This window comes from Hyperolius riggenbachi, chromosome 8, assembly GCF_040937935.1.
Source record: "Hyperolius riggenbachi isolate aHypRig1 chromosome 8, aHypRig1.pri, whole genome shotgun sequence".
Taxonomy (NCBI): domain Eukaryota; kingdom Metazoa; phylum Chordata; class Amphibia; order Anura; family Hyperoliidae; genus Hyperolius; species Hyperolius riggenbachi.
Genome location: NC_090653.1, coordinates 295,303,172 through 295,318,892, shown reverse-complemented (window position 1 = coordinate 295,318,892; position 15,721 = coordinate 295,303,172). Strand labels below are relative to the sequence as shown.

Here is a 15,721-nt window from a genome sequence, read left to right as displayed (position 1 = left end):
CATGTACTGTACTATGGAGAGGGGATGCATGTACTGTACTATGGAGAGGGGAGGGGCGACATGTACTGTCCTATGGAGAGGGGAGGGGCTCCATGTACTGTGCTATGGAGAGGAGGAGGGGGGGAGGAGACAAGAGAGGCAGCCTATTACATGTCAACAGTAATAAGTCAGGTGCAGAAGTGGGATGATTACTGTACAGACATGTAGTTGTTGCATGAAGCTATGACAGATGATGGTTTGGCTGGTGTGACGTCCACACAGAACGTCGGGTCTACGTCGATATTTTGTTACTTTCTGACGTCCCTCTGCTCTAGGATAATCCGAGCGACTGTCTTCAAACTGCAATAAAAGTAAAGGTAAAATCCCAGCTGAGAGCTGTGGGTCTGTGTGCTCCATGTAGCTGCTGGCCATCTACTTCCTCTCAGGACAGGAAATGAGCGGAGGGAACAGGACAGGAAGTGAGCGGAGGGGACAGGAAGTGAGCGGAGGGGACAGGAAGTGAGCGGAGGGGACAGGAAGTGAGCAGAGGGGACAGGAAGTGGGCAGAAGGGACACAAATGTCAGTAAAAATGATTTCCTGAAGTCTCTTCCATCCATTTTCTCATAGCTGACAGCAATGTCGGTTCAGATCTGCGGGGATCACATGGCGGAGATTAGATTCCCACGTGTCGTGGGATGATTTAGGAGGGGGGTGGTTATATTCTGGGGATGATGGATGGCGGGAGGGGGGTTGGTTATATTCTGGGGAGGGGGGTTATATTCCGGGAATGATGAATGGGAGGGAAGGGGGGATTAGGCGGTGGGTAATTTGGTACCTCAGTGAGGATTACGGCGTGTCTCCCTTTGATGTCTATCTGTGTTCAGCGCTGATTGAACGCCGCTATCCCAGCATGCCGCAGCAATGCTAATACCGTCTCTGCTTGTACCTGTCTCAGCATCTGTTCCCGGCTCCTTGGAAGTGCGGATTAATAATATATGTGTCACCGCAGGGACCACCATAATGAGGCCGATGTTCCAGTCGGGGGTCTCCAGCAGCTCCCCGAACAGTCCGAGGACGCCGATAACCAGAAAAACGTCAACCGCATGTCTCAGCCGCACACAGAGAGGATGAGTACCGTCAACATCCCGGTGACCGTCACGGCCCCGCCCGGAGACACCGCCGTCATACCGAGTGAGGACACGCTCTTCTGTATGGTTAGAGTATGGCGGCATGGGGCAGCTCCTTCACCGCGGCTGTGCCAAAACTGTCATTTATAGAGCAAAGCCACCGCCTACCGCATCAGCTGAGGGGGAGGGGAGAAAGATATGGAGGCTGCCATATTTATTTCCTTTTATACAATGCAGATTGCCTGGCTGTCCTGCTGATCTCTCTGCCTTTAATACTTTTAGCCATAGCCCCTGAACAAGCAGCTTGTTTCAGGGTGTGATTCAGACCCTACTGCAGCCAAATAGGTCAGCAGGATAGCCAGGCAATGTGTATCGTGTAAAAGGGAATAAATATGGCAGGCTCCATATCCCTGTCACTTCATGTCGCTTTCATGGACAGACTACACTTTCCAATGACTAAAATACAGTGTATTTATCTATAGGAAGTGAACGGTCATTTATCCCACACATACATTTAGCCCCTTGCAAACTGATGATATCTCGTCCATGCTCTGCGAATGAAAACTGACATCTTTTTCTGAAAAACTTACTTTAAGAGGTTAAGAGCCATCTTTTTTTTGTATTTCTGACTCCTGGGCATTATATGTCACCCAAAACTATTGTTCATTCATGATCATTTTAGGTGAGTGTTTGGGTTTTCGTAGCATTTAAGTGTCTCTCTTCTTGAAACTACCTAAAATGGATCTCTGGTAAAAAGATATACCAGCAACTTAAATGCCTCATTTTAGCTTAAAGGATACCAGAAGTGACATGTGACATGATGGGATAGACATGGGTATGTACAGTGCCTAGCACACAAATAACTAGGCTGTGTTCCTTTTTTTCTTTCTCTGCCTGAAAGAGTTAAATATCAGGTATGTAAGTGGCTGACTCAGTCCTGACTCAGACAGGAAGTGACTATAGTGTGACCCTCACTGATAAGAAATTCCAACAATAATACACTTTCCTAGCAGAAAATGGCTTCTGAGAGCAAGAAAGAGATAAAAAGGGGAATTTCTTATCAGTGAGGGTCACCCTGCAGTCACTTCCTGTCTGAGTCAGGACTGAGTCAGCCACTTACATACCTGATATTTAACTCTTTCAGGCAGAGAAAGGAAAAAAAGGAACACAGCCTAGTTATTTGTGTGTTAGGCACTGTACATACACATGTCTATCTCATCATGTCACTTCGGGTGTCCTTTAAGGTGCCATTAACTGTACAATAATTATGAATCACATTTTCGATCAGATTATTCAGATCGTATTTGCATGATGATGGACCTGATCGATCCTGAGCTATCGCATCATCATTTCATAAGAACTGATTATCCTGCTTGGCGGATCTTTCCATCGATAGGATGATGGTGTGGTTCAAAAAAATACGATCTTTTCTTTCATTCTGAATGATCTTATCGAAATTATGATTGATCACCACAAATTGTACTGCCAATGGGCCCTTTAGCTTTACGAATTGATTGGGCAGAAAGGGGCATTGCCCGGAGTCTCAGTTTTGGGTAGGTTGATCCCTCTGAAACGTTTTGTTGTGGGCTATAGAAGGGTCGTGTTGTGTTGTCTCTCTGGACCCACCTGACAGGAAGACGCATGGCACTTCCTCCTGGCCGTTTCCTCCATCTTATGCTGAGGAAGTCCATGACTTTAAACGCCTCTAGGATTATTTGCACTTCTGGCAGAGTAGTATCTTGTATTAAAGCGAATCCGAGATGAAAGACTAACTATAACCAGTAACTTGTCTTTATATCTTATCCAAAGTTTAGATCGTTTACACAGCCTATCTAGCTGCAAACAGCTTCAACAGTTTATGATTATCTATTTTTGTGATACAATGAGGGCAGCCATGTTCTGTTTGTCATAATTACACAGGTAATCTGCAACTGCATCTCCACCCCTCAGCCTGTGAAAACTCTCCTCCCCTCTCCTCCTCCCTCCTCCCCTCTGCCTCTGAAATCTCTGGCTAATAACCTCCTCCTCCTGCCCAGACTGAGCTCCCATAAGCCCTTGCTATTAAGGCTGAGTGTGCCAAGGCTGTCTGGAGAAGCTGTGGGCGAGGCTTATTTAGTTTATAGGGAGTTAGAGTATTATAACAAAAAAAAAAGGTATTTGGCTTGAGGAATTCCCTATAAACTATATGAAAGGAACACAATTATGCAATGTGTAAAAGTTTATCTCGGATCCACTTTAACCAGAATTTGAATCGTAAACAGAAGTAAAGCGTTATGAGCTGTCATGAGAGTGAATTTGCCGCTGGCATCGATCTGCAGTCATGCTCTCTACCAGTCCCCAGTATAATGTTTATTTCAGACCATAAAGATGTATCAAAATGGCCATAATTATCTCCTGCCTCAGAGTAATCACCAGGCCTCACCTCCACGGTGTTGTAATAAAACATCCTCTAAATAATGGCTACGCTTCCTCCTGTGGTGGCCTTAGGGAGCCATGAGCTTTGAAAGGTTCTTAGTCACCTGACTGAACAAAATGGCTCCTTACACAATCTTCTTGTGGCCTCCTGGTTTCTTGCAGTCAACAACGTAGAATTTGAAGTAAAATCAGAAGAGAAAAAGGAACTGGAGGCTGAAGACCTGACCAAAAATGGGCCCAAGCAGATCCTGCCGTACAGCTCCATGTTCGTCTTCAGCTCCACCAACCCGTGAGTACTGTCCCTGGTATACCTGGTGTCATTGTTAAAGTGGGCCCGAGCTCTTGCAAACATCAGACTGAAAAGTGTTCATTCCACATAGAAATGCTGTAGAAATCAGCTGCACTGAGCTGTGTTTATTTATTTCGATACAGTTGAGTGTAATTAACTAATTATCTGTAGGAGTGTGTTATCTGTCGGCATGACTCACAGCACCTCCACCCTGCTATACAGGAAAAGACATGCTTTAACCCTTCCTCTGCTCCCTGAAACTTCATCCAGTACATTTTCAGGGCTTTTTTTTTTGGGGGGGGGGGGGGGGGAGATTTCTGTGCATTGTAACAAATATTTTTTTTTCTTGATTGCTTTCATGCTGTGCCTAATCTTTCAGAGCAGAGAGGAAGTTCTGAGCTCAGATCTACTTTAAGCCTCATTCTGGTGTCAGCAGCCTGCTCTCTCCAGCAGGCCATCTGCTTCTCACCAGAAATGTAGTCTGACAAGAGGAGCTTGAGGAAGCATCAAACAAAAAACGATAAAATACTTCAAAAACAGGAGAAGTGGGAGGCATATCTCCAAGGAGAAGAAGAACCACAATGGGCTCCGGTCTTCAGCTTATGTATTTACCGGGCGGTTTCCTCAAGCCCAGGAAGTGGACCAGTTACCCACAATATGTGTTGCCTTTGAGTCTTATAAGAAACAATAACTCACTGTGGTGGGTTTTCTCCTTGGAGATAAGTCCACCAGCCAGCCTCTTTTTAAACCGGTTTTACCTATCTTTTTAAACGTTTAGCACCTCCTATCGTTCTTGCCAGTTTGGACCCAGTTTTTGGGTGGTGGTTGGGTTTGGTTAGTAACCATGTGGTGAGAAGTTCATCAGCTATGTCTCAGTGGGGAAGTAGTTAGAGCCATCAGGTGGAGGACACACCAGGTAGATGTTTCATCCTCCTCCTCTTCTGCCGACAGAGTCCGGCGCTTGTGCCACTACATTGTCAACCTCCGTTACTTTGAAATGGTGATCCTGGTGGTCATTGCTCTGAGCAGCATCGCGTTGGCTGCAGAAGACCCCGTCCAGGCCGATGCTCCTCATAACGATGTGAGTAACTAGTGAACCTGATCAGGATCTGTTTTCTGATATGTATGCCTGTAGCATTGCTGTATGTGTGTGTCCTGGTTATAATGTCCTTATCATGTTCCTGCAATTCCAGGTGCTGAAATATATGGACTATATCTTCACCGGGGTCTTCACTTTTGAGATGGTGATAAAAGTAAGTGTAACCTGTCTGACCACCCATAGCCCAAGAGAGACGGACAAACCACTGCAAGGAGATCTCACCATTATGGGAGGGGAGGAGACACAAACCACTGCAGGGAGATGTCACCATTGTGGGAGGGGAGGAGACACAAACTGCTGCAGGGAGATCTCACCATTGTGGGAGTGGAGGAGACACAAACCACTGCAGGGAGATCTCACCATTGTGGGAGTGGAGGAGACACAAACCACTGCAGGGAGATCTCACCATTGTGGGAGGGGAGGAGACACAAACCACTGCAGGGAGATATCACCATTGTGGGAGGGGAGGAGACACAATCCACTGCAGGGAGATCTCACCATTGTGGGAGGGGAGGAGACACAAACCACTGCAGGGGGATCTAACCATTGTGGGAGGGGAGGAGACACGAACTACTGCAGGGAGAGCTCACCATTGTGGGAGGGGAGGAGACACAAACTACTGCAGGGGGATCTAACCATTGTGGGAGGGAAGGAGACACAAACTACTGCCGGGAGATCTCACCATTGTGAGGGGGGGGGGGGGTGACACAAACCACTGCCGGGAGATCTCACCATTGTGGGAGGGGAGGAGACACAAACTACTGCAGGGGGATCTAACCATTGTGGGATGGGAGGAGACACAAACTACTGCCGGGAGATCTCACCATTATGGGAGGGGAGGAGACACAAACCACTGCAGGGAGATCTCACCATTGTGGGAGGGGAGGAGACACAAACTACTGCAGGGAGACCTCACCATTGTGGGAGGGGAGGAGACACAATCTACTGCAGGGAGATCTCACCATTGTGGGAGGGGAGGAGACACAAACTACTGCAGGGAGATCTCACTATTGTGGGAGGGGAGGAGACACAAACTACTGCAGGGAGAGCTCACCATTGTGGGAGGGGAGGACACACATAAACTACTGCAGGGAGATCTCACCATTGTGGGAGGGGAGGAGACACAAACCACTGCAGGGAGACCTCACCATTGTGGGAGGGGAGGAGACACAATCTACTGCAGGGAGATCTCCCCATTGTGGGAGGGGAGGAGACACAAACTACTGCAGGGAGATCTCACTATTGTGGGAGGGGAGGAGACACAAACTACTGCAGGGAGAGCTCACCATTGTGGGAGGGGAGGACACACATAAACTACTGCAGGGAGATCTCACCATTGTTGGAGGGGAGGAGACACAAACCACTGCAGGGGTATCTTACAATTGTAGGAGGAGAGGAGACACAAACCACTGCAGGGAGATCTCACCATTGTAGGAGGAGAATGGCCTAAAGTAGAGGGTATGCTTGTCAGAGAAAGTGTGTTTAGAGGGAGCATTTAAAGATATAAAGTATTGGAGAGTGACAGATGTGTAATTAAAGGGGTTTCCAGAGGAGGGGTGAGGCACGTGAGAAGTCTTGTTTACATGAATGTGAGGAGGTGATTCTAGAGGAGGACAACAGGCCATGTGCAGATCTGAGATTGCGGTTGGGTTGGTATCTGGAAACTAGTGAGGAGATGTACCGGTCCGGGAGAGATTGTGGAGAGCTTTGTAAGTAATGTCTGGAACACACTATGCAATTTTGTTTTTCAAATTGACAGTCTAATCGATTATTTCCAACAGGTCTAATCTGATTTTCAATCGGTTTTCTGTTCAATTTTCTAATCCCTTCTATACAAACTCGATTAAAAAAAGTTCAGAAATCAGATGCGACCTGTTGGAAGTAATCGATTTGACCGTCAATCTGATGGGAAATTGCATGGTCTGTACCAGGCATAAGGGTTAAGAGTTTGAACTGGGTCCTCTGGAGATCTCAGCAGTTTGGGAGGGGATGAGATGCCCCAGAAAAAAATAATGAAAATGTGTTTAGTGTGGTAAGAAAGGCGTTGATGATGGCGTTCCCTCAGGCCAATACAGTAAGCGTTATAAAACCACATCCCTGCAGAATCAGCTCATACACTTCTTCACATTGCGTTCGGCTCGCGTGTCCGTTCGCGGTGGGCTTTTTTTTCTGTGTTTTTTTAAAGCGTTTTCCGGCGATTTTCTGCGCGTTCGCACGTTTTTGTTGCCGTTTTTTTAACCGCTTTTGCAGAAGCGCTTCCGTCTTTTGATCAGGAAAAAAATCTGGAAACAATAAATACAATGTATTTAAAAAAAAAAAACATGCAATCGCTTGCCAAAGCGATTTTGTGAGCGTTTCGCATTTTTCCTATACCTTTCATTGAGGCAAATCGCCTCAAAAATGCCACAGGCCCTGCTTTTCTAAGCGGAACGCAAACGAACCGCTCTGATATGAACGCTCTCATAGAGAATCATTGCACAAGCGCTTTCAGGGGGATTTTGAAAAAAGCCCGCACTTTTTTTTTACAAAAAACGCCTATAATGTGAACAAGGCCTGAAGGTACCCGTACATCTAGCGACTTGCCCGATCAGCGATTTTGATTGGACATGCTGCAAGACGTCAGGCTGTGGTGGTCGGTCGGATGCACGGCGGTAACTGCGAGCGATATCGGGACGAGCGCAACGATACCCACAATACTGTTCCATCTAATGTCAAATGTGCAGCATACCTGTCAGTGTCCGCCACAATCTGCATACAATCGCCCCACATATACCCCAGCGACCATGTGAAGCGCGCGTATGCGGACGGAACCAGCGGCGGACACGGCCAGGTAAAGCATAGTGCACCAGGCACCAGGGGGACATCAGCGATGTGGCGTCACAAGGCCGATTCCGGATAGATTTCAGCATGAAATTGATCGGGAATCGGTCTGCAGTGTATGGGCAGCCGACAGATCTTTCTAATTGGTCCAATCTGCCCATCATCCCTCAATGTATGACTACCTTAAAGGACACCCGAAGCGAAAATAAACTAATGAAATAAACGATTGTATCTATCTTCCTTCTCCTAAAAATGACATTTTAAGATATCCCACAGTTTTATGTTTAACTACCTCACGACCGCCCCCCGCCAATGGGCGTGGACGCGGCGGGAGCCCCAGGACCGCCTAACGCCAATTGGTGTCAAGTCCTGGGGCTCTAATTTGCATGCGATCGCGCACACTGCACGCGCATCTTTTGCTCGGGGGGCGGAGCTATTGCCACTCGGGAGACTGTTAGACGGCATGATCGCTGTCTATTTACACAGCACAGCAGTGCGATCAGCAGCAGCGCTGCACTGGGGACAGCCGTGTGACACGGCTGTCCCCCTGGGGGATAAGAGAGTGATCGGCAGTGATAGGCTGGCTGGGGGAGGGAGGGAGGGAGAGAGGCTGGGGGAGGCAGAGGAAAGGGTTTTTTTAAAGAAAAAAGCGAACGTAAATATTTATTAAAAAAAAAAACTGGGGGGCGATCAGACCCCACCAACAGAGAGCTCTGTTGGTGGGGGGAGAAAAGGGATCACTCGTGTGCTGTGTTGTGCGGCCCTGCAGCTGTGCCTTAAAGCTGCAGTGGCCATTTTAGCTAAAATGTGCCTGGTCTTTAGGGGGGTTTACCACTGTGGTCCTCAAGTGGTTAAATCTACTTTTTAAGTTTTAACTGTTTTATTGTTTTTGCTCAATGACACATTCATTGAAGTATGCCAGAGCTAAACTCTATGAACCATTGACCCTTTTTATCTCTTTCCTGCTCTCAGAAGCCATTTTCGGCTAGGAAAGTGTTTTATAGTTGGAATTTCTCATCAGTGAGGGTCACACTGTAGTCACTTCCTGTCTGAGTCAGGACTGAGTCAGCCACTTACATACCTGATATTTAACTCTTTCAAGCAGATAAAGAAAAAAAGGAACACAGCCTAGTTATATGTGTGCTAGGCACTGTACATACCCATGTCTATCTCATCATGTCACATGTCACTTCGGGTGTCCTTTAAGGCCTCTTTCAGACGGTAACTGGCAGAATACGTTGTGTGTGAGTCGGGGTCCCCCCACAGCCTGTGACGTACATCTCCCCGGCTCCCTGTATGTAATATCAGAGTTATTCTTGCGGTATAAATATTTGGGTCTCGGCTTTCCTCCTCTCCGGGTTGTTTTGCCGTCTCTCGGCCTTTGCGAAGAAACGCTCGGATAATATTACTCAGCCGCTCGCGTTCTGTTCGGCGCCGGCGGTTGGCCTCCATCGTAATGTTTTCCACACAATTCCTGCAAATATAATTAATGGTAACTGTGTCATTTGTCTGCGCTAATTAAACAGTCAGCTTTTCCCACAATCCTCTGCTCTGCTCGCTAATTAACAGACGGAAACTGTTCCTGTAATTACTGAGAGGTACTGAGGAGCAGGGATACTGGAGGCGGGAGCATACATTACACATGGGGAGGGGTCCCCCGCCGTACTCCAAACCCTGACACCTGCATATAATACACATGGGGGAGGCCCCCATACCCCAACACCTGCATACATTACACATGGGGATGGGGGAGGGGTCCCCGCCATACCCCAAACCCTGACACCTGCATACATTACACAGGGCAGAGGGGTCACACCTGTACACCAAACCCTGACACCTACATACATTACACACAGCTGAGGGGTCCCCCGCTGTACCCCAAACCCTGACACCTGCATACATTACACAGGGCAGAGGGGTCCCACTGAACACCAAACCCTGACACCTGCATACATTACACACGGTTGAGGGGTCCCCCCTGAACCCCAAACCCTGACACCTGCATACATTACACACGGCTGAGGGGTCCCATGCTGTACCCCAAACCCTGACACCTCCATACATTACACAGGGCTGAGGGGTGCATGCTGTACAGCAAAACCTAACACCTGCATGCATTACACAGAGTGCAGGGGTCCCCCGCTGTACCCCAAACCCTGACACCTGCATACTTTACACACGGCTGAGGGGTCCCCCTGAATACCAAACCCTGACACCTGCATACATTACACACGGTTGAGGGGTCCCCCCTGAACCCCAAACCCTAACACCTGCATACATTACACAGAGTGCAGGGGTCCCCCGCTGTACCCCAAACCCTGACACCTGCATACTTTACACACGGCTGAGGGGTCCCCCTGAATACCAAACCCTGACACCTGCATACATTACACACGGTTGAGGGGTCCCCCCTGAACCCCAAACCCTAACACCTGCATACATTACACAGAGTGCAGGGGTCCCCCGCTGTACCCCAAACCCTGACACCTGCATACTTTACACACGGCTGAGGGGTCCCCCTGAACACCAAACCCTGACACCTGCATACATTACACATGGTTGAGGGGTCCCCCCTGAACCCCAAACCCTAACACCTGCATACATTACACAGAGTGCAGGGGTCCCCCACTGTACCCCAAACCCTGACACCTGCATACTTTACACACGGCTGAGGGGTCCCCCTGAACACCAAACCCTGACACCTGCATACATTACACATGGTTGAGGGGTCCCCCCTGAACCCCAAACCCTAACACCTCCATACATTACACACAGTGCAGGGGTCCCCCGCTGTACCCCAAACCCTGACACCTGCATACATTACACACGGTTGAGGGGTCCCCCCTGATCCCCAAACCCTGACACCTGCAGAAAACATCCCGTTTAGGCCTGGTTCAGGGGGACGGCAGCGCTCTTGGCAGGTAGTTCAGCGTCTCGTCTGCTGCTCGTCAGCGACATTCAGGATGTAATTAAGTTGCAGCGGAATGTCAGCATTTGTAACATCGCGCATGTCAGCGCTTCACACGCAGTGACGTTACCCGGCAACAGGAAACCGTGACATGTTGCGTCGGCTGCGGCAGTGCTTAAATGTGGAGGAGGGGCTGCCTGTCCAGCGTGGGTAATGCGTTGCAGGCAGTCAGAGCTGGATTAAGGCTAAATGGGGCCCTAAGCAAAGTAACTGATTTGGGCCCCCCCATCATGTCGTGATAGAATCAGAAGATGCAGCTGCACAGCAATATGTCGCACACACCGGGCAGCCGAGCTACTGGTTGCTATGGGCAACAGCACGCTTTCCTCTGTGGGTGCACAATGCAGGGAATAGCAGCGGCAAAATGCAGAGTGAGAGATGAATGGCTGGGACATTTGCACTCAGGGGCTGGGGCACCCCTGTGAAGAGGGCGCCAGATATCACAGCAGCAGCACTTTCCCCCTGCATCTCCAGCCTGGCAATAGCAGAAAGCTCTGGACACCGCCAAACCGGAAGCCGTTCCCCAGACAGAATTACATAACCACTCCCACCACCGAACAACCAATTTCCTCCCAAACTAGACAGCCACCATGCAGCCTCCATCCCAGTGAATACGATAGTCCAGCAGAGAAGGCAGCCGCAGTGGGGGAGAATGACAGCACCAGATGAATCACATTCACCTATTGCGATCCAAGCAATAGAGGTCCCGTCATCCGGAGCCGATCTGTCTCCTCTAGAGTGCTGCCGCTCTGTTACTACTACTATTACTACTTCCTACGTCATGTCTGATCTGAGAATCAGGAAGTTCAGAGCGAGCGGCTACACTGTAGAAGAGACAGATGGGTTTCAGATGACGGGATCTCTATTGCTTGGATCATGGATAGGTGAGTGAGCGTTTGCCATCTGCTGCTGTCATTCTTGCTGCAGCTGTGGTTCTCTGTGGGAAGGGAGGGAGGAGTGGGCAGCGGCAGAGCGCACAGTAGCAGGAGGGGGACCTAGGAGGAGAGCCTGGCTCTGAAGACAATCAGCAGCGCACGGCATCATTTGACAAGACAAGACAAATAACATTTATATCGCGCTTTTCTCCTGGTGGACTCAAAGCGCCAGAGCTGCAGCCACTAGGACGCGCCCTATAGGCAGTAGCAGTGTTAGAGAGACTTGCCTACGGTCTCCTACTGAATAGGTGCTGGCTTACTGAACAGGCAGAGCTGAGATTTGAACCCTGGTCTCCTGTGTCAGCGGCAGAGCCCTTAAAGGGACTCCAAGCAGTGCCTGTGGATATGCCTTTAAGCATACCCACAACTAATTCATTACATCCTCACACCTACCAGCATGATGTTTGTAATTATATCCCCCTGGGTTCCTTATATTTCATTGCATTGTGCTGAATCGAGCTGCCAACTTTGGAGAAAAGTCGTCCTGTGGCCGTGATTTCGATCGTGAAAATATCAAAAACTAAAAGGCATAGAGCAGCTGTTTATATATCATTGGAAAGAGGAGAAAAAGAGCTTTAAAATGATATGCATCTTTCCATAGTTACTGCACTGCTCAGAGTCCCTTTAACCATTATACCATCCAGCCACCGCTGACTTTGGAGAAAAGTCGTCCTGTGGCCGCGATTTCGATCGCGAAAATATCGAAAACTAAAAGGCATAGAGCAGCTGTTTATATATCATTGGAAAGAGGAGAAAGAGAGCTTTAAAATGATATGAAGCTTTCCATAGTTACTGCACTGCTCAGAGTCCCTTTAACCATTATACCATCCAGCCACCGCTGACTTTGGAGAAAAGTTGTCCTGTGGCCGCGATTTCAATCGCGAAAATATCGAAAACTAAAAGGCATAGAGCAGCCGTTTAGATATCATTGGAAAGAGGAGAAAGAGAGCTTTAAAATGATATGCATCTTTCCATAGTTACTGCACTGCTCAGAGTCCCTTTAACCATTATACCATCCAGCCACCGCTGACAGGATGGCAAGGGCTGGTTTATGTGCTAATGGGGCCCCTTTGACTCTGAATGGGGCCCCAAGCGACTGCTTTTGTTGCCTGGTTGGTAATCCGGCCCTGCAGGCAGTGACATGCGGTGGGCAGGCAGTTGCAGACAGTAGTAAGCAGTTGCAGCAGGGACAAGCAGTTGCAGGCAGGTGGCAGTCTGTGGTAGGCAGCATTAGACAGTTACAGGCATGACATGCGGTGGCAGGCAGTGTGGCAAACTGTGTAGGCAGTGGTAGCCAGTTACAGGCAGTGACATGCGGTGGTAGGCAGTTACAGGCAGTGACATGCGGTGGCAGTCACTGACATGCGTTGGTAGGCAGTTACAGTCAGTGACATGTGGTGGCAGGCAGTTGCAGGCAGTGACATGTGGTGGCAGGCAGTGGTAGCAGTTGCTGGCAGTGACATGCGATGGTAGGCAGTTGCAGGCAGTGACATGTGGTGGCAGGCAGTGACATGCAGTGGTAGGCAGTAGTAGACAGTTACAGGCAGTGACATGCAGTGGTAGGCAGTGACAGTCAGGACATGTGGTGGCAGGCAGTAGTAGGCAGTTGCAGGCAGTAACATGCGGTGGCAGGCAGTGGTAGACAGTTACAGGCAGTGACATGCAGTGGTAGGCAGTTACAGGCAGTGACATGTGGTGGCAGGCAGTAGTAGGCAGTTGCAGGCAAAGACATGTGGTGGCAGCAGTGGTAGACAGTTACAGGCAGTGACATGTGGTGGCAGGTAGTGGTAGACAGTTACAGGCAGTGACATGCGGTGGCAAGCAGTGGTAGACAGTTACAGGCAGTGACGTGGTGGCAGGCAGTGACATGCAGTGGCAGGCAGTTACAGGCAGTGGTAGGCAGTGGTAGACAGTTACAGGCAGTGACATGCGGTGGTAGGCAGTGACATGCGGTGGTAGGCAGTTGCAGGTAGTGACATGTGGTGGCAGGCAGTGACAAGTAGTGGCAGATGATTGCAGGCAGTGACATACAGTGGTAGGCAGTTACATGCAGTGGTAGGCAGTTGCAGGCAGTGGTAGGCAGTTACACGCAGTGGTAGGCAGTTACATGCAGTGGTAGGAAGTTGCAGGTAGTGGTAGGCAGTTGCAGGCAGTGGTAGGCAGTTGCAGGCAGTGGTAGGCAGTTGCAGGCAGTGGTAGACAGTTACATGCAGTTACATGCAGTGGTAGGCAGTTACAGGCAGTGGTAGGCAGTTGCAGGCAGTGGTAGGCAGTTACATGCAGTGGTAGGCAGTTGCAGGCAGTGGTAGGCAGTTACAGGCAGTGGCAGGCGGTTGCAGGCAGTGGCAGGCAGTTACATGCAGTGGTAGGCAGTTGCAGGCAGTGGTAGGCAGTTGCAGGCAGTGGCAGGCGGTTGCAGGCAGTGGCAGGTGGTTGCAGGCAGTGACATGCAATGGTAGGCAGTTGCAGGCAGTGGTAGGCAGTTACATGCAGTGGCAGGCGGTTGCAGGCAGTGGCAGGCGGTTGCAGGCAGTGGCAGGCAGTTACATGCAGTGGTAGGCAGTTGCAGGCAGTGGTAGGCAGTTGCAGGCAGTGGCAGGCGGTTGCAGGCAGTGGCAGGCAGTTACATGCAGTGGCAGGTGGGTGCAGGCAGTGACATGCAATGGTAGGCAGTTGCAGGCAGTGGTAGGCAGTAACATGCAGTGGTAGGCAGTGGCAGGCGGTTGCAGGCAGTGGCAGGCAGTTACATGCAGTGACAAGTGGTTGCAGGCAGTGACATGCAGTGGTAGGCAGTTACATGCAGTGGTAGGCAGTGGCAGGCGGTTGCAGGCAGTTGCAGGCGGTTGCAGGCAGTGGCAGGCAGTTACATGAAGTGGCAGGTGGTTGCAGACAGTGACATGCAATGGTAGGCAGTTGCAGGCAGTTACATGCAGTGGCAGGTGGTTGCAGGCAGTTACATGCAGTGGTAGGCAGTTGCAGGCAGTGGTAGGTGGTTGCAGGCAGTGGTAGGCAGTTACATGCAATGGTAGGCAGTGGCAGGCAGTTGCAGGCAGTGGTAGGCAGTTGCAGGCAGTTACATGCAGTGGTAGGCAGTTACAGGCAGTGGTAGGCAGTTGCAGGCAGTGGCAGGCAGTTACATGCAGTGGCAGGTGGTTGCAGGCAGTGACATGCAATGGTAGGCAGTTGCAGGCAGTGGTAGACAGTTACATGCAGTGGCAGGCGGTTGCAGGCAGTGGTAGCAGTTGCAGGCAGTGGTAGGCAGTTGCAGGCAGTGGCAGGCGGTTGCAGGCAGTGGCAGGCGGTTACATGCAGTGGCAGGTGGTTGCAGGCAGTGACATGCAATGGTAGGCAGTTGCAGGCAGTAGTAGACAGTTACATGCAGTGGTAGGCAGTGGCAGGTGGTTGCAGGCAGTGGCAGGCAGTTACATGCAGTGGCAGGTGGTTGCAGGCAGTGACATGCAATGGTAGGCAGTTGCAGGCAGTAGTAGACAGTTACATGCAGTGGTAGGCAGTGGCAGGTGGTTGCAGGCAGTGGCAGGCAGTTACATGCAGTGGCAGGTGGTTGCAGGCAGTGACATGCAATGGTAGGCAGTTGCAGGCAGTGGTAGGCAGTTACATGCAGTGGTAGGCAGTGGCAGGCGGTTGCAGGCAGTGGCAGGCGGTTGCAGGCAGTGGCAGGCGGTTACATGCAGTGGCAGGTGGTTGCAGGCAGTGACATGCAATGGTAGGCAGTTGCAGGCAGTTACATGCAGTGGCAGGTGGTTGCAGGCAGTTACATGCAGTGGTAGGCAGTTGCAGGCAGTGGTAGGCAGTTGCAGGCAGTTACATGCAGTGGCAGGTGGTGGTAGGCAGTTACATGCAGTGGTAGGCAGTTACATGCAGTGGTAGGTAGTTGCAGGCAGTGGTAGGCAGTTGCAGGCAGTGGCAGGCGGTTATAGGCAGTTGCAGGCAGTGGTAGGCAGTTGCAGGCAGTTGCAGGCAGTTGCAGGCAGTGGTAGGCAGTGGTAGGCAGTTGACGGCAGTTACATGCAGTGGCAGGTGGTTGCAGGCAGTTACATGCAGTGGTAGGCAGTTGCAGGCTGTGGCAG

The 15,721-nt window shown here is 50.2% G+C and overlaps 1 protein-coding gene across 12 annotated transcripts in view; it reads left to right on the top strand.

Moving 5' to 3' along the window:
• The window catches only part of CACNA1B (calcium voltage-gated channel subunit alpha1 B), a 505,489-nt gene that overhangs the window by 369,618 nt on the left and 120,150 nt on the right, over positions 1–15,721 (top strand). For all 12 annotated transcript variants that reach the window (XM_068249170.1, XM_068249175.1, XM_068249173.1 and 9 more), the window contains 4 exons: positions 990–1,171; positions 3,685–3,811; positions 4,763–4,892; positions 5,005–5,064. In XM_068249170.1, coding sequence (XP_068105271.1) covers positions 990–1,171; positions 3,685–3,811; positions 4,763–4,892; positions 5,005–5,064 — 499 coding nt within the window. The remainder of the gene's footprint in view (positions 1–989; positions 1,172–3,684; positions 3,812–4,762; positions 4,893–5,004; positions 5,065–15,721) is intronic.